Genomic DNA, 17,930 nt, shown 5'->3' with positions numbered 1-17,930 from the left:
GGGTGATGGCGGCGCCCCCCGAGACATGGCTGTCCGCAGTATGCTGACCCCTCCCTGCGGACGCGCTCCTGGGCCCGAGGGCCGTCGCCAGCGTCGTGTCTGCGGGCGCTCAGCTCCTGGAGGGCAGAGGTGCCAGCACCCCGGGCAGCCGCGACGCACGCCTGGGACCGGGCCCTGGTTCCTGCCTGCATGGCGGCCCATCCCCCGCGTCAGGCCGCATCCGGCCTCGTCTGGGTCGTGTCAGGGGGTCTTAGGGCTTGGCCACAGTGCTGGTGGACTCTCCCCGCATCACCCGTCCACGGTCCCTGCACGCCCTCGCCCCGCGTGTCGGGGCCGGCTGTGCCTGGCCTAGGACGGACGCAGGCGCACCGAGCCCGCGGGCCGCTCGAGGGCTGCAAGCGCTGGACTGCGTGCCCGCGGCGCGGCTGCCCTCCCGGCCCTGTTGCTCCGGGGGTCGCGCTCGGCCCTCTCCCAACCTCCTCCTGCTCTCCCGGGTCTCTAGGTGGGCACTCCTGCAGCGGCCCCCGCCGCCCAGCTCTGACCCAACTTCTCGAGGGCAGCAGCTCGGATGCGTGGGAATGGGCCACGCTCACCGGCCCAACTGACCCTCGGGGCTCGGCGCGCCCCCGCCGGAGGCCCGGCCGCGCCCGAGTCGGGGCGGGCGGGGGCGGGGAGGGACTCTTTTTTCTCGCCGTGGCGGCGGATGCGCACGGCGTGCGGTGGCGGCGGACGTCGTCGTTAGAGGAGGAGGAGGAGGAGGAGGAAGGCTGAGAAAGCCCCGGTGCTGCCGCTGCCGGTACGAGTCGCACTCGCTGACCCAGCCGCGTCTGCACGGCCCTCGGCCCGGGCGCAGCTCGCAGCCCGGCCCCGGAGAGCGCCTGGCGATGGAGGCGGCCACCGCGCTGTGCCCCGGCCCGCGCCCGGCGCTGCCCCTCGGGGGCCCCGGCCCGCTGGGCGAGTTCTTGCCTCCCCCCGAGTGTCCAGTCTTCGAGCCCAGTTGGGAAGAGTTCGCGGACCCCTTCGCGTTCATCCACAAGATCCGGCCCATCGCCGAGCAGACGGGGATCTGCAAGGTGCGGCCGCCTCCGGTGAGTTCCTGGGAGCCGGCCGGGTGCTCTCTCGCGGCCGGGACCGAGCGGGAATGGGCGGCCCGGAGGCTGCGGCGCGGGGCCGCGCAGGGGGCCCCGCGGCCGAGTTCAGTTTGGGGCTGTTTGGGCGCCGGAGTGGAGGCTGGTGCGGGAGGACGCGGGCCTCTCCGGGCCGGGAGGCGGGGGCGCGGGGGGACCCCGGGGCCCCGGCCGGGGTGCGGAGCCGGCTCCGGGCGCAGGAGGGCAGGAGCCAGGGGCGGCGGCGGCGGGGTCTTCTGCGAGCCCGGCCGGGGCGCGGCGCTGGGAGAGCCCGGGCGGCGGAGGCGGCGCGGCGCGGCGCGGGTGCGGGTGCGGGCGCGGGCGCGGGCGGCGGGGGCCGGGGCGCGGGGGTGGCGGACTTGGAGTTGTAGGCGAGGAGGAAAGTTTTCAATATGGCGGCGGGAGCCCCTGGTCCTTTGTGTGGCGGCGGCGGCGGCCCGGAGCGGCCCTCACCTGGGCGCCCCACCCTCCAGACCAGGGCACCCCCCGGATCCCGGGCCCCGGGCCCTCGAGTGCCCCCCGGGCCGGGGTCAGCAGGGGGCGAGCGGCGCCGCCGGGGGCGCCGAGGAGCCGCGCGGGTCGGGCCCGGGAGCCGGCGGGTCGTGGGGGGCGTGAGTGTCCGGGGGCCCTTGGGTCCGCTGGGGCCCGGGACCTGCGCTCCACGACGCGCGGCTCGTGGGCGGCCGCCCGGCCCCGCGGCGCTGGGCACGGGCAGGGGGCGAGGAGGCTGTGTTTGGGAAGGGAGGGAGACGTCAACGCCGCCGCGGCCTCGGGCGCTTGGGGGCCGGCTCTCTCGGGGCCCCTGCCCGGGGGCGGAGAGACCGTCCTCGGGCCCGGGGCCCGGGAGCCCGCGGGCGGCCCCGGCGGGCGCGTGGCCGGAGCCTGCGCCCCGGGGTGCTGCCCACTTCGGGGCGGCCGAGCCCAAGTTGGCCCGAGCGGCGGTTGGCCGGGCCGGGGCCGTTGGGGGAGCGGTTTAACCGTCGCTCCCGCGGGGCGGCCCCTCGGAGTGACCTTGGCGTTGGCCTGGCGCGGGGGGAGGGGGCCCGCGCGCCCGCAGGGAGGCGCCGGCCCCGCACTCGGTCCTCCCCGGACAAGTTTGTGACGGGCGCCGAGTGGAGGCGGCTGTGTGGGAACCGCTCTGTCAGCCAGCCGGGGGAGGCCCGCAGAAGTTCGGGGCGGCGCGGGTGCGGGCGGGCCGTGGGCAACTTGAGGAAGTTCCTGGCAGCCCCGATGTGAGGGGCCGGGTTCCTGGGAGTCGTCCTCCATGTTGGTATTGTGGGCTCCCGGGGCTGGGGTCGGCCTTCATCTCGGGCGCGCCGTGGAGCCCCTGGCCCCGCACGCCTGGGCTGTCCTGAGGGTGGTCGGCCTGCCGCGGCAATGGCAGTGGCCAGATGTGCGGCCAGGCCGCCTCCCCCCACCCTGAGTGGCACACGGGCGCGATGGCCACCATTTTGCCTTGCCAGGGCGCCATGCCACGGCCCGAGGAAGGGGCCCGCCGAGGCACGAGTGGGCCCGCGGTGGGTTTGGGAGCCCTCCTTTGTGTGGAGGGGCCGGCGCCTCCTTTGTCTGACAAACTCCTAGGCCAAGTGGGGAGAGTTTGGGAGGGAGTGGTGTTGACAGAACCTCAGGCCGGGAAGCCTCTGCGGGAGTTGTCCCTCCTGAAGAGGGTCTTGTTGGAACAAAGGCGTCTCAGACGTAAACAGTCTTTGTTTTAGAAACTATTGTTGTAGGAAAGCTGTGAACAAGTGGTCCCATGGAATGGACATAGAGTAACACAAATTCTTCAAGAGGTAGGAGATATTTTCCATGGGTGTAGCGATGTGTGTGTAATGCCTGTGTTTCTGTATGGTTTTTGTTCACTGGCTTTTTGGAACACAGGTGGCTGTATTCAAAGAAGAATTGGGGCTGTTGGCTTTGACTTGTTAGGTGCGGGAGAGAATCAGGCGGCCGTCTCCTTTTGTTCCTACTTGTGTCTCCTTAACGGTACTTAACTTAGCTCCGTCCCTGGCTACTCTGTCAGGGAGGGTCTAGAGCTGCTGTAGGGTGCTCATTTTGCATGTCGAGGCATACGGGTTCATAGACGTTTGTGAAAATGTAACAAATGCTATAAAAGGAACTATGCTAAGAAGACTAAAGTCAACTGGGATTTGAAAGAGAAACTTTTGTTTCAAATTAAGTATGTAGGATAAGCAAGCTTGTTTTCTGAGCTAAGACCTTTCAAAATTTACAGTTAATCTGGTCTTGTTAGTTTTAAAATACAATTTAAAAAATTGAGAGGCAGAGAGAGAGAGAGAGATCTGGATCTGTTTGTCCCATCACTGGTTTACTCCAGTGCCCGTGAAGCTGGAGCTGGGCGGGGCCAAAGCTAGGAGTCAGGAACTCAGGGCTTCCCAGGAGGGTGGCAGGGACCCAGCTGCTTGGGCCATCTCAGCGGGCACATTAGCAGGAAGCTGGATCTGAAGCAGAGGAGTGAGAACTCGAGCTAGGTACCCGGATGTGGGACATGGGCACTCCGAGCAGTATCTTGACCCCTAGGCCAACCACCTCCACAATGCAACTTTAATTTCCTCTTTGATGGTCTCAGATGTCTGTTTAAGGACAAGTGATATTTTCATATTACTTTATGTTATTCGATGATTCACCTTAGGGGTCTGTTAGGTAAAAAGTAGTCGACTGCTTGTAAATACTTCATTGAATCTCCTGAGTTGGATAGAAATACATTCAATGATTTTAATAACTCACTTTCTCACTTTCAGACATCTAGCATTTGGCCATAGATAGGCAGATTCCACAAATTTCTTCCTTGGCAGTATCCAAAAGTCAGGAGATTTAAATCAAACCCCAGATGGCACAGAAGACACATATTTTTGAGCTTTAACTTCCTGTGGTCGATGGTTTGATCCCTTCATCTTTATGGCCAGAGTGTAAAGCTGCCTTGTTTTAATAGAGTCAGCATCTTTAAGGGAGCCTATTGGTTCCACCCTTTGAGAACAGGGGGGAACTTAAATACACATTTCTTTGTCTGGTCGGAGTGAACTGTGAATCCCGCCCACTCCTGTCCCAGGCTGACATCCCCCCCAACCCATGTCAGGTGTGATCCACTTTGGCCTACCCCTCTCTGTTTTCCCAATTTCTTTAGTGTCACAAGATCTCTCTAGTGGTTGGTTATTCTTTGGCCACTTTAAAGTGTTAACGTCTGGAGACGAGACGAGGTCTAGCGATAGACGTGTAGTGCAGTGAAGGAAGGACTTGGACGACTTTGCAGGAATGATGTCTTTATTGTGGTAGGATTCACACATTTACGGCGCGCGCAGGTCAGTGGTTTTCAGTTTTTCACAGCTATCCTCACGGTCAATTTTAGAACATCTTCATCTCTCCCAAAAGAACCCCTGTATACACATTTGTAATTGCTTTTCAATGCAAATTTCAGACTGCTGCTCCGGAGAAAAACTCGGTAGGGATTTGGATTAAGTCCTTCAGTGTAGCTCACGAGTGTCTGCCTTAAACGAAGCAGAAACAGACTTGATATTTTTGCAATCTGAAAGACTATTTAGCTAAATTTGACTTTACCAGTGGTAAAATGGGCCCACGATGAGCCACAAACATACCCATCTAGTCGTGATTGGTGGTGAACTAATCAACAAAAGACTTTAAGAATGGAATGTGAATGGTATTGCAAATGCAAGTCAGCTAATGATTGCAGTCCCCACCCCCCACTGGAAAATTCCCCATCCCTTTTTATACTATAGTTTATATAATCCAGACCTTTTTAAAGAGCAAAATACATAGAGAATTGCCTTTGAAAAGTGTTAATAAATTAATAAGTAGCACTCTATTAAAAGCAGAGTTTGAATTCTTTTATTGACACCAATAAAAGAAAATTATTAACTGTTTCATTCTTTGTCTTTAAGGTACTCTTTCATGATTTGTTGGGCAAGAGTTACAGTATGTTTGATTGATAGATTAATGGAAAAACTATTTATTTTAGAATTGATTTATTTGAAAGGCACAGTGACAGAGAGAGAGGAGAGCTCTTTCATCTTGCCAGTCACTCCCCGAATGACTCCAGCAGCCGGGTCTGAGCCAGGCCAAATCCAGAACTCCACCTGAATCTTCCGCAGGGGTGGCAGGGGCCGTCGCCTGCTGCTTCCCCAGTCACATGAGCAGGAAGCTGGATTGAGAGCAGATAAAGCAGGGTGTGTGTGTGTCAAGTCCTGAGCTGGCACTTCGATTTAGGATGTCGGTGTTACAAGAGACGTCTTACCCTGCTGGGCCTCAACTCCATCCCTTGTTTATTTTGGGGACTACAATAGCAGTCCGAGTTATGTGAGATAACTTGAATGTAGGCTGGCAGAAGTCAGTTGAGAATTTTCTTGCAGAAAGTAAAAGGATATCCTAGTACACTTCTTTAAAATTTGAACTGGGTTTGTTATGTAATGGGATCTTTGTAGACTTTTGTAACCTCTCCTTGTTGTCTTGATTGGACCAATTAAGGCTTTCTATAGAAGGGGTAAGGGAAAGCTCACACCCTCCAGATGGAAGTGCTAATTGGGTTCCTGGTTAGGTTCCTGCAATCTACTTGGTGTCTCTTTCCAAAAGCCATACATAGGTTTGAAAAATCACCCAAGAAGACCTTGCTTTTGTCCTTTCAGCTTGGTTTGTGTTGGGGTTGTGTGAGATTTTCCTAGGAGAATTAGGTACTGTGTAGGCACTGTGCTAATCTGCCTGTTTAAAGTGGGGAGGATCGCTACCAAACTCAGGAGAAAAAAAACAAAACAAAACAAAATTGGGCAGAATACATGTTGGGAACTGGGGGACCACACTTTCTGAAATTTCTCATTTGGGCCCGGTGTAGGGAAATCACCAGAGGCATACTGACAGTGAGGGGTGGGTGGGGGATGCCTGGGGGACGGCTCCTGCCATTCAAGTTTGCAAAACTGGTAACTGGATGTTAAAAATCTGAGTTGTGAGAAACTTGTTGTAGACATGAAAATTGTATTTACTGTTATGTCCTAGCATGAGATGAAAGGGAAAAATGAGATGTCCTTTGTACACCCCTAGGAAATCTGCCAAAAATGTTGCTTTTTCTACTTTTACCTACTAGAGCAATCAGTTTGCATTTTATAACCAAGTTTTCAAGCAGACTAATATAGAAAAGCTGCTTCTAGGACAACGAGGCATTTCAATCCCATGATTGTAAATATACTTGGAAAAAAGATGTAGAATTTGACTAAGTGCATTCCCCTCCCCCGACTACTTTAACATTCAAGACTTGAGTGTAGACCGGTGCTCTTCTCTTTACCACCCCAGTATCATCTGCCGGAAGGGTATGAGTTAACTTGTTTCCAGTTGTGAAAAAATTCAAGCCTACACAACAGTGTGGAGAGAGCGTTGTCCCCGTGGTTGTTTTCCTGGGGGCTAGAGTAGAAAGCAGAGTAGCAGTGTTGGGACTGAGAGAGGATTGGTGACCTTCAGTTGCAGGGAACAGAATGGTCTAGCTTTTGTCCTGTCCAGGTTATAGGTGACATTGGATAACAGCCTCTTCAGCCTTGAGTGAGCGGTGGTCACTTTGCCCAATTCGTTTGGGAATTGTATTCCTCAATTCTAGGCAGTGAGTTTGTTGCTTTGTTACACATTTGTTGGAACCTGTGGAGAAACTTGACCATTTTCAAGCACTTGTGGAACACAGGGGTGTGGGGGTGAGGAATGGGTGGAGTCACTCTGTCCCAGTATCATTCCTTCTCTGCCCTCCGTCCATCTTTGTGTTGGCCAGACTTGAGTCTTCCCCTTCCTCTTTTAGGAAGGGACCTTCTGGCCAGAGTGGGTAGTTAGCGGGACCGGATCAGGAGTGACCAAGATACTGAATAGAGTGCCTTTCTGAAGAGTTGTCTTGGGGAAATGGGAAGTGGACGAGTGGGCGGGTTGTTGGTCGGGCTGTTAAGTTTGCTTTCCTACTTGGAGCAGGGATGCTGCAGTTTGTTTCATTAGGGCCCGAGTGGGCACTCGCAGCCCTTAGATGCTCACACCCCATGCCGGAGGGCCTGAGTCGGAGTCCCTGTTCATTTCAGGTTATGGCTCAAATGCTTGTGTTCGTGCCACCCACATGGGAGACTGGAAAGGAGTTCCAGTTTTCGAGTTTTAGCCTGTCCCACCCAGTCCTGGTTGTTGATATTTGGAGAGTGAGCCAGTGGATAGAAGATTCCTGCTCTGTCCCTCTGCTTTTCAATAAATATTTTTTTTAAAAATTTGAGTATTAAAATATTTTCTATCAATGTTTTGGCATCCAACAGCTTCTTCCTCCCTTCCTGAAATAACTTCATTTCTCAGATAAGAGATGCCATCAGAAGATCACACATAGAATAACCCTTTAGAGCTTGGTAATTCTATCTCATTTGGTAATCTCTTCTGGAACGCTGTGTTATCGAGGGAAGTATTTTTTCAGGGATAAAAATGAGGTTTACTGGGCAGGCAAGTGGAACAGAGGTTAAGTTGCTGCTTGGGATGCCTTATCCCATACTGGATGGTTCAAGTCCTGACTTCTTCACTTCTGATCCAGCTCCCTGCTGATGCATACCATGAGAGGGCGGAGTTGATGGCCCAAGTGCTTGAATCCCAGCCACCCATTTGGGAGATGTGGGTGGAGTTCCGGGTTTTTGGCTTTGGCTTGGTCCAGCTCTGGCTGTTTGTTGCAGGCATGTGGAGGGTTGAACCAGTGGATGGAAGAAGTCTAAGTTTCTGTTTCTTCTTTTCAAATGAAAGTGAAAATGGGGCCGGCGCCGTGGCTCAATAGGCTAATCCTCCACCTTGCGGCGCCGGCACACCGGGTTCTAGTCCCGGTCGGGGCGCCGGATTCTGTCCCGGTTGCCCCTCTTCCAGGCCAGCTCTCTGCTATGGCCAGGGAGTGCAGTGGAGGATGGCCCAGGTGCTTGGGCCCTGCACCCCATGGGAGACCAGGAAAAGCACCTGGCTCCTGGCTCCTGCCATCAGATCAGCGCGGTGCGCCGGCTGCAGCGGCGGCCATTGGAGGGTGAACCAACGGCAAAAAGGAAGACCTTTCTCTCTCTGTCTCTCTCTCTCACGGTCCACTCTGCCTGTCAAAAATAAAAAAAAATATAAAATAAATTAAAAAAAGTGAAAATGTAAAACAATAAACAATTTGAATGAGGTTTATTAAGGGGACTGTGTGTATATTTTTCCCCCAGAAAACTTTTATTTAAGGTATACAAACTTTATGCATTTCATAAATACAACTTTAGGAACATAGTGATTCTTCCCACCTTTCTTCCTCCTCCCTCTCCTATTCCCATTCTTATTATTTACTAAGATCTATTTTCAATTAACTCTATACACATAAGTTTAGCTCTATACTAAGTAATATTTTTATTACTTCTTAAAGGGAAGCACCTGCATTATGTAAAGGAGGATGGTAGGGGTATTGGTTTTAGGTTTTTAGAAATAGGTGGGTTAAAGTTTTTAATCTAATTCCATCATGACCTTGGACAAAGTCATTTTACCCCCATATGTGTCTTCTCTGGTGTAAGGGGATCTGACACTGACCTAGGGCTGCTGTCCAGATTAATTAATTGATGGATTGCAAGAAGCTTAAATCCCAAAGCTTTATTTGCCCACTGCTAAGAAGAGTCTGGGAACACATTTATCTAGACAAGGGCTACTGCTGTGTACATATACCTCATTTTATCCTACAGTTAGGGGATGTTTTAAAAGTGAAACTTGAAAGGCAACAACCTAACATAAACTGGAATAAATAGAATGTAATCTTTTTTTGATGTGGAGGGAGCCTTTTTTGTACCTGAATCTTTACAAAATGATCAATTCTTTTTAAAGGTAGACCTGTTAGAAATTATTTCAGAAAACTTGCAGGTGCCTATGTGCATCTTGTGTAATAAATAGGTGCGTAGACAGTTTATATTTCGTGAGCTTTGTGTTAAGAAATGTTCATAATTATTTTAATTTCCCTTTATATAGCATGACTGCCATAGAAGCCATGTAGATGGAAAGGTATTATGCTCCCCTAACAAGTAACTTAAATAATCCCAATTGTCATGCCTTACAGAAGGGTTAGTGGACAGAATTTTTAATATTTCTGCAGTTTGTAAAATGAGAAAAATAGAAGTTTACAAGAAACATGTTTAATTTTAAGATCTATTTTATTTATTTGAAAGAATTACAGAAAAAGGGAGAGACACAGAGATCTTCCATCTGCTAGTTCACTCCCCAGATGGCTCCAATGGGTGGAGCTGAGCTGATCCAAAGCCAAGAGCCAGAAGCTGCTTCTGGGTCTCCCATGTGTGTGCAAGGGTGTAAAGACTTTGGCCATCCTTTCCTGCTTTCCCAGGTGCATTAGCAGGGAGCTGGATTGGAAGTGGAACATCCAGGGCTTGAACCAGTGCCCACATGGGATGCCGGGGCTGCAGGCCAGGGCTTTAATCCACTGCACCTCAACTCTGGCCCCTTACTTTAATCTTTAAAAATACTGGGGCCCGGGTCTGGTGCCATGGCTCACTTGGTTAATCCTCCACCTGCAGCACCGGCATCCCATATGGGTGCCAGTTCTAGTCCTGGTTGCTGCTCTTCCAGTCCAGCTCTGCTGTGGCCTGGGAGGGCAGTGGAGGATGGCCCAAGTACTTGGGCCCCTGCACCCGTAAGGGAGACCAGGAAGAGGCACCTGGCTCCTGGCCATTTGGGAAGTGAACCAACCAACCTGAAGGAAGACCTTTCTCTCTCTCTCTCTCTCTCTCTCTCTGCCTGTCAAAAAAAAAAAAAAAAAAAAATACTGGGGCCTGCGTTGTGGTGTAAGCCTCTGCCTGCAACATCTGAGGCTGTGTGGGGCTGGGGTTAGGAGCTCGGGACTGTGTCCAGGGCTCTCATGTGGGTGCCTGGGACCCAAGTACTTGAGCTGTCACTTTCTGCCTCCCAGGCATATTAGCAGGAAAGTTGGATTGGAAGGTGGAGGAAGAAATAGATCACAGGTACTCTGATCTGGGACATGGATGCCCTAAGTAATGACTTAACACACTGCTTGCCCCAGACTTTTTTCCTTAATATTTATTTTATTTATTTGAAAGACAGTTACAGAGATAGGTAGAGACAGAGAGGTCTTCCATCTGCTGGTTCACTCCCTAAATGGCTGCAATGACTAGAGCTAAGCTGATCTGAAGCAGGAAGCCAGGAGCTTCTTCCGGGTCTCCCACGTGGGTGCAGGAGCTCAAAGACTTGGGCCATCTGCTGCTTTCCCAGGCCATAGCAGAGAGCTGGATCAGAAGTGAAGCAGCTGGGACTTGAACTGGCGCCCTTATGGGATGCCGGCGCTGCAGGCTGGGGCTTTAACCCACTGCATCACAGCGCTGGGCCCCCTAGACAAACTTTTAAAAATTAAAGCTCCGCCTGTATAATCATGCAGACTTGGACTCCCCAAATTTTTCTAAAGATACATCTTCTAAAATTGATGTCATAGTAGTTAGTACCAGTTAGGTGGATACACACACACACACACACACACACATTGTATTTCACTGTAACCCCAACATGGCTTTGTGTGTCTTGAATAAAGCAATTTACATAATACTGTTTTCTAGATGTATTGAAATACTTGTTAGTAGTGTGTACCACATTTAAAAAAAAATGTTTTATTTATTTGAAAGACAGTTACAGGGGCTAGCTCTGTGGGTCACTAGGTTAATCCTCCGCCTGCAGCGCCGGCATCCCATATGAGCGCCGGTTCTAGTCCCGGTTGCTCCTCTTCCAGTCCAGTTCTCTGCTGTGGCCCGGGAAGGCAGTGGAGCAATGCCCAAGTGCTTGGTCACCTGTACCTGCATGGGAGAACAGGAGGAAGTACCTGGCTCCTGGCTTTGGATCAGCATAGCTCCTGCCGTAGGGGCTATTTGGGGGATGAACCAATGGAAGGAAGACCTTTGTCTCTGTCTCTCTGTCTCACTGCCTAACTCTGTCAAATAAAAATCTAAAAAAAAAAGTTACAGAGAGAGGTAGAGACAGAGAGAGAGAGAGGTCTTCCATCCACTGGTTCACTCACCCAGATGGCTGCAACGGCCGGAGATAAGCTGTTCTGAAGCCAGGAGCCAGGAGCTTCTTCCAGGTCTCCCATGTGGGTGCAGGGGCTCAAGGACTTGGGCCATCTTCCACTGCTTTCCCAGGCCGTAGCAGAGAGCTGGATTGGAAGAGGAATAGCCAGGACTAGAACCGGCTCCCATATGGGATGCCAGCGCTAAAGGCCAGGGCTTTAACCTGCTGCGCCACAGCACCAGCCCCATGTGTACCACATTTTACATTTTTAAATGTTAGATGTTTTAGTTGGGAGCGGACAACTGGGGTAAGATTCCTCTTCCCAGTAATGCTCTTTGATTGGCTGGGGGCATAATTTTGTGTATTACTAAATTAATTGTCACCTCATTGGCTTCACCAAATTGTAATGTTCAGAGAACTGAAGTCTAATCTTAGTGTGTTTTGGGCACTGGGTTGGAGCTTTTTATTGAGTTTGTATTCCTATGAGGCATGCATACTGCAGGCTGTGGATACCAAGCACTGTAGTTTTACTGTAATCATGTAACTCCAGAAACAAAGAACAAATCCCTGTCAAATCCGCGTAATTACGAGGTCTTTGAAAAGGCAAGATCCTCCCAGTTATCTTTGGTTATACCAATTCATCATTTGGTGATATTTAAACCAGATGGCTAGGCTTAAACTTGAAGGGAAGGACGGGGACAGTAGGAGTTGTACTCTGGCAGCTTTGAGATTGAGGGGTAAGGTGGGGAGGGTGTGGAGACAAGGGAGAGCGGGACGGAGTTTTTGGAGCACAACCTCCACTTGGTAAAGTTCCAGGTATTTGAGGCTTTTGTCCAATAGTATGATCCACTTTGGACAAACACAGCAGCCAGCAGGTTGTCCAGTGGGAGGCTGGCTTGGAGATTTCTGTAGGGTGTGGTTCTCAGGCTTTAAAAAATTGTATCTGGCAACTTGTTCTTGGGGTTTCTCTATAACTACTTTCCCCTTCCTGTTAACCTATGTCTTTGCCCATTTTTGTCAAGTATATTTTTGACTTATGTAATGGATAATTACTCATCCATATTTTTTGAGAGGGATAGAATTTGGGATTTGATATAGGAATCTAAGATTTGTTTTTAAGAGACTAGAGGTGTACAAGAAAGAATACTAGAATAAGAATCAAAGCATTGGCTTCTGGTATTTGTTATCTTGGAGCTGCTAGCCTTGAAAAGGTTGTGACTATTTTCAGAGCTTTATTTGTTAGGGTGACTATAAAATGGGGATAACACTGGCCCTTCTCTGCACGGTGAGGCCTAGAGAGGGAAGTTGACTTGCCCAAGGTCATTGACTAGTCAATAATAGAGCCAGAATTTGAACCTAGGCAGTACAGGCCCTGAGCTAGGCTCCCAGCACTATTTATATTGCCTCTTAAGTAACCATAGTAACAGTACAGTTGTCCTTACGTGAGAGTCGATGGGAAACTATTTCTGCTTACGTACTTTCTGCCATGGCGGATTATCCTTTTCTCTGATAGGCTCAGCAAAAAAACACATTTCCATTAGTTATTGCTGCTAAGGTACAACCATTTTATAGACTGGGAAGCTGAGCCTGAGAGAAGTGAAGTGACTTGTCTAAGGTGACCCAGGCTTTAAAGGATGGATGGGGATTCCAAACCCTGACTCAGTGTTCTTCCTTCTGGTTAAGGTTCAGTGGCTCCCTTCATAGACCCCGGAAATTAGGTCGATTTTTCTCTTCCATCTCCTCTAATAGGCTTTAGAGATTATTTGCTTATTTGAGAGGCAGAGAGACAGGGATAGAGAGTGCTCCCATATCCTGGTTCATCCCCAAATGCCCTCAAAAACTGGGGCTGGGCCAGGCTGAAGCCAGGAACTGGGGAACACTATCTAGGTCTCCCATGTGAGTAGCAGGGACCCAACTGCTTGGCCACTACTGCTGCCTCCCAGGATCTTTATTTGCAGGAAGCTGGGATGGGGGGCCAGAGTGGGTTTTGAATTCAGGCACTCCATTATGGGACAGAGGCGTCGTAACCCACATTTTACCCACTAGGTCAAAAACCCTCCCCCAGAAGGCTTTTCTTTTCTTTTCTTTTTCTTCTTGGCGGACAGGGGCAGGGATCAAGGGATGGGGGAGATCTTCCATCCACTGATTCACTACCCAAATAGTTATAACAGCTGAGGCTAGGCCAGGCTGAGCCAGGAGCCAGGCTCTCCTCCGGGTCTCCCATGTGGGTGGCAGGAACCCAAGTAGCTTGGCCCAACATCCCCTGCTTTCCCAGGCACATTAAGGTGGGGCTGGTTCAGAAACAGCAGCCAGCGCTGCACCAGTGCTCCAGCATGGACGCCAGCATCACTAGTGGCAGCCTGACCTGCGCCTCAGCACTGACCCCCACACCCCAGTAGATATTTCCAGGTGTGATTTTTCCCTTTTTTCTTCTGACCACCCAAACACAACTACAGCGACATCAATAATAATAGTAAGCTGACCATGAATAATATCAGAGCCATTTGGATTTGTGTATTTTGTCTACTGTGTTTGTAGCTTATCAGTAAGTATGAGCTTAACCTTTGCATGTTTATATGGAAACTCCTGGCTTAATCCGCTTCAGTGACCATTCACCACACTGGAAGAGCATTTAGCACTCAGGGGCTCGCTCAGTGTACTCCTACCTCTCTTTAAAGTCATTCTGTTGGGGGCCAGCACCTTGGTGTAGTGGGTAAAACCGCATCCTGCAGTGTGGCATCCCTTATGGCCACCGGTTGGAGTCCTGGCTGCTCCATTTCCGAACCAGCTCTCTGCTATGGCCTGGGAAAGCAGTGGAAGACGGCCCAAGTCCTTGGACCCCTGCATGCATGTGGGAGACCGGAAGAAGCTCCTGACACCCTGCTTTGGGTCAGCACAACTCCATCAGGGGAGTGAACCAGTGGATGGAAGACCTCTTTTTGTCTCTCTTTGCCTTTGCATCCATCTCTCTAACTCTGCCTTTCAAGTAAACAAACAAATCGTTAAAAAAAAAAAAAAAGGGCATCCTAGAGTCTGTCCTGGAAGAATTGAATTAGAATTCCATGTGGGCCTGAGTGAAAATAAGGTTTGGGTACTGCTGGATTAGGTAATTCCCTGACAGGTTCAGGTAGTTGTCAAGGTAACAAACCTTCTTACTGTTGATTTTGAATGAATCAAAAACTCAACCTCTGTCACAAAAAACTGGGAATCCTTTTCGTCAACTCTGTTGAAGAAATGAATTTGGGTTCTTGGGGTTGGCTGTGAGTTCCATTCAGTATATTCATTGATAGGTCAGCGAGTCCTGGGCATTGTGTTAAGGTTCTAGCATTTCAGGTAGCAACAGTGTTTACTTAAAGGCACTGAGTACTTGGTGCGAGATCCTCACACTGAGTCCTGAAGCCTGCAGGGACCTGAAGGTGCCCATGAGCTGGTGGGGCATGAGGAAGGCTGCCTGGGACACTGGAGAGGTTTTGCTTCCTCTGGACTAGAGGGGGGTCGGGAGCGACAATGAAGAAACACCATTTAAGGAAGGAATAGGATCTAGTTGGAGGCATCGGGAATGATGGTATTCATTTTTATGTGTCTTCGTGGTGATGATTTTTTAAGTCTTGAGCTCTAAACACAGCTGCCAAATCCTCTGTTGAAAACCTGTGAAAGCAGGTCCTGCAGTGTATAGTACACCCCGTGGATAACCAGGTGGCTGTTCCCATGAAGAACAGCTTCCCCTGACTGCGACTTCCCCATATTTTAGGCTAAAGTGGATTATCTATCAAATAAAATTTGTGTTGGAGTGTGGCAATAAATTTGAAATAAATAAAACTAACATCTTTGGAGATAGACATCTGTTTATTTGCTACCCTAAATTGAGCTTGCCTCTTCTGTATTAGTGCGTTCTTTCCTGTCTAAGATCTAGTGTCTTATTCTGTTGCTGATGCTATAAGCACAAAAATCCCGAGACTGGGTGATGATTTCTTTTTGGCAGCTCTCGAGCCTGGGAAGTCTAGAATCAGGGTATTGGCAGATTTAAGATAGAAGCAGCAGCAGGTTTGGGGTCTGGTGAGAGCTGGTCTCTGCTTCCAAGATGGCGCCTTGAACTCTGTCACTGTCCTTACTTTCATGTAGGGCAGATGGGTTTAAAATAACTCCCTCTGGCCTTTCAGAAATCTGCTGATCCCGTCAGTCACCTCCCAAAGGCCTCACCTTGATACTGTCACATTGGTAATAAAGTTTTTTTTTTTCAAGATTTATTTATTTACTCAAAAGTCAGTTAGAGAGAGAGAGAGAGGGAGGGAGGGAAGGGGGAAGGGAGGGAGGGAGGGAGGGAGGGAGTCAGTCTTCCATCTGCTGGTTCACTCCCCAGATGGCCACAATGACCAGCTCTGGCCGATCCGAAGTCAGGAGCCAGGAGCTTCTTCCAGGTCTCCCACATGGGTGCAGGGGCCCAAGGTCTGCTTTCCCAGGCCATAGCAGAGAGCTGGATTGGAAGAGGAACAGCCAGGACTAGCACCGGTGCCCATATGGGATGCTGGTACTTCAGGCCAGGCCTTTAACCCGCTGCGCCACAGCGAAGGTCTCACTGATGAAGTTCCTACACAGATTAGGAGAGGCACAAACATCAAACTCTAGCAGTCAGAATTATAATATGTTGAATGAAGACCATCAAGTTGACCTGTAAATGTTAACTAAGCTGGAGTAAACCGAGCAGTTTTCTAGTCAATTCCAGTCCAGGTTCAAGTTTAATCTTTTATTTCAAGTATGACTATTAGGGATCATACATGTTTTAGAATTGTTTCCACTTTAAATGTTAGGCTTGGGATCAGCGCTGTGGCACAAGTAGGTTAAACCTTTGCAGCACCAGCATCCCATATGGGTGTCCGTTTGAGTCCTGGCTGCTCCACTTCTGGTCCAGCACCCTGCTAATGGCCCAAGAAGATGACCCAAGTGCTTGGACCCCTGTACCCACGTGAGAGACTTGACTCCTGGCTTTGGATTGGCCCAGCTCTGGCCATTGCAGCCATTTGGGGAATGAACCAATGGGTGGAATAACTGTAACTCTTCCTCTCAAATAACTAAATCTTAAAAAAAGGTTAGTCTTAATTGCAGCAGGCTTAAATATCTGTTAAATATTTCCATCTAGTGAAATATGAATCTTAGTAATCACCTTTTTAAAAAAAAAGTACAATTGTAGATGTGTCTTTAGATACAATATGCCGGTGTTTTTTTTTTTTTTTTTTTTTTTAAGAGCAGTGGATTTCTTTTTTTCTAATTTGAGAGGCAGAATTAGAGAGGGAAAGACCAAATGGTCTTCCTTCTGCTGGAGAGGCAGCCAGGACGGCGCCCTCAAGGGATGCCGGGCCTCAGGCGGAGGCTGGCCTACCAGCCACAGGGCCTGGCCCCTATCTGCATGAGATTGCAATCTTTTGGTGTCTTCACTGAGGCTGAGTTGTCCCATTACTATCTTTCCTGACTCTAATTTTGCATCTCTAAGAGTGACCAATTTGTAAATGTTTAAAGGTACAACTTTTTTTTACATATCATGAGGTTTTAAGGTTAGGGTGTGAGATGTTTAACTTTCCCTGCCTTGGGTTCCTTGGTAGGTTTGGGTGTGGCTTAGGGATGGTTGAGGGAACAGAGTCCAACCACCCCTCCACCCACCCCTCAGGCAGATCATTTTTGGAATCTTTTCGAGGTATGTAATCTGCTTAGCAGCTTCAGTTACCTTCCAGAATTGTGTTTTCCTCACTTGGATCCTAGGTTTTAAAGGAAACAGAACCCATACTGCTTATTAAGTAACTTCCTTGGGTTAGGAAAACCGACATGACAGCTCTTAGTGACCATGGGGCGCAGTGGGAGCATGCTGGAGCACCAGTGTGCGCAGGTCCAGTGCGTGGGGGAGAAGAGGGGAGGTTCGGTGACGCGCTGTGTGTGTCCACAGGACCTGGGAGAGGTGCTGCCGTCCTCTTCACTTCTTGCACGGTAGCAGCCCACGTGGGGAGAAGCTGAGTGTTCTCGGGATTTAGTTTTCTTGGGGTGCTTCTTGGTGAATTTTTTTTTTGGTGAATTTTTAAAGAATGTTTGCATGACAGGACTGATATCACTCCAGAAGGTAACTTTGGTAGACTTATGTTAAGGATGTTTTGGGAGAATCAAAAGGTCTCCCAGGTCTAGTCAGCTGCTTTACTGGCAGGAAACTTTTTCTTTTCTTTCTTTTTTTTTTTTACAGGCAGAGTGGACAGTAAGAGAGAGAGACAGAGAGAAAGGTCTTCCTTTGCCTGTTCGTTCACCCTCCAATGGCCGCCGTGGCCGGTCGGTTGTGGCTGGCGCACCGCACTGATCCAAAGGCAGGAGCCAGGTGCTTCTCCTGGTATCCCATGGGGTGCAGGGCCCAAGTACTGCACTCCCTGGCCACAGCAGAGAGCTGGCCTGGAAGAGGGGCAACCGGGAAAGAATCCGGCGCCCCGACCGGGACTAGAACCTGGTGTGCCGGCGCCACTAGGCAGAGGATTAGCCTATTGAGCCGTGGCGCCTGCAGGAAACTATTTGAGTTTTGCAAAACAGGGTCCGTGAGAGGGCTATTTTATATTTTCTCCTGGTTCTGACAACAGTAAACTTACAGCATTTAGAGGACCTGTAAATTCAGATGCTTATGGCCAAGTTTTACTAAAAGTAGTACAAGAGGAATTTCATGTTACTAATGCTTAAAAAGTAAGTACCATGGCATGTCCTGGTCATTACCACTGTTTAATTTCCTAATAAACAGTA

At 50.2% G+C, this 17,930-nt stretch overlaps 1 protein-coding gene across 3 annotated transcripts in view; it reads left to right on the top strand.

Moving 5' to 3' along the window:
- The first annotated feature begins 718 nt into the window (after positions 1-718).
- KDM5B (lysine demethylase 5B) overlaps positions 719-17,930 on the top strand; it is a 77,414-nt gene continuing 60,202 nt past the window's right edge. The window contains exon 1 of one of the 3 annotated variants that reach the window (XM_002717590.6): positions 719-1,088. In XM_002717590.6, coding sequence (XP_002717636.3) covers positions 885-1,088 — 204 coding nt within the window. In that variant the 5' untranslated portion in view covers positions 719-884. Of the gene's footprint in view, positions 1,089-2,898; positions 2,918-17,930 lie in introns of those variants that run through there. The other 2 variants (XM_008268570.5, XM_051821110.3) reach the window with 2 other exon arrangements.

The sequence above is a fragment of the Oryctolagus cuniculus genome, chromosome 13 (genome assembly GCF_051225735.1).
Source record: "Oryctolagus cuniculus isolate XC-2025 breed Fujian yellow rabbit chromosome 13, ASM5122573v1, whole genome shotgun sequence".
Taxonomy (NCBI): Eukaryota; Metazoa; Chordata; class Mammalia; order Lagomorpha; family Leporidae; genus Oryctolagus; species Oryctolagus cuniculus.
The sequence above is the reverse complement of the archived record's forward strand: the minus strand, read 5'-3'. Positions and strand labels throughout refer to the sequence as shown.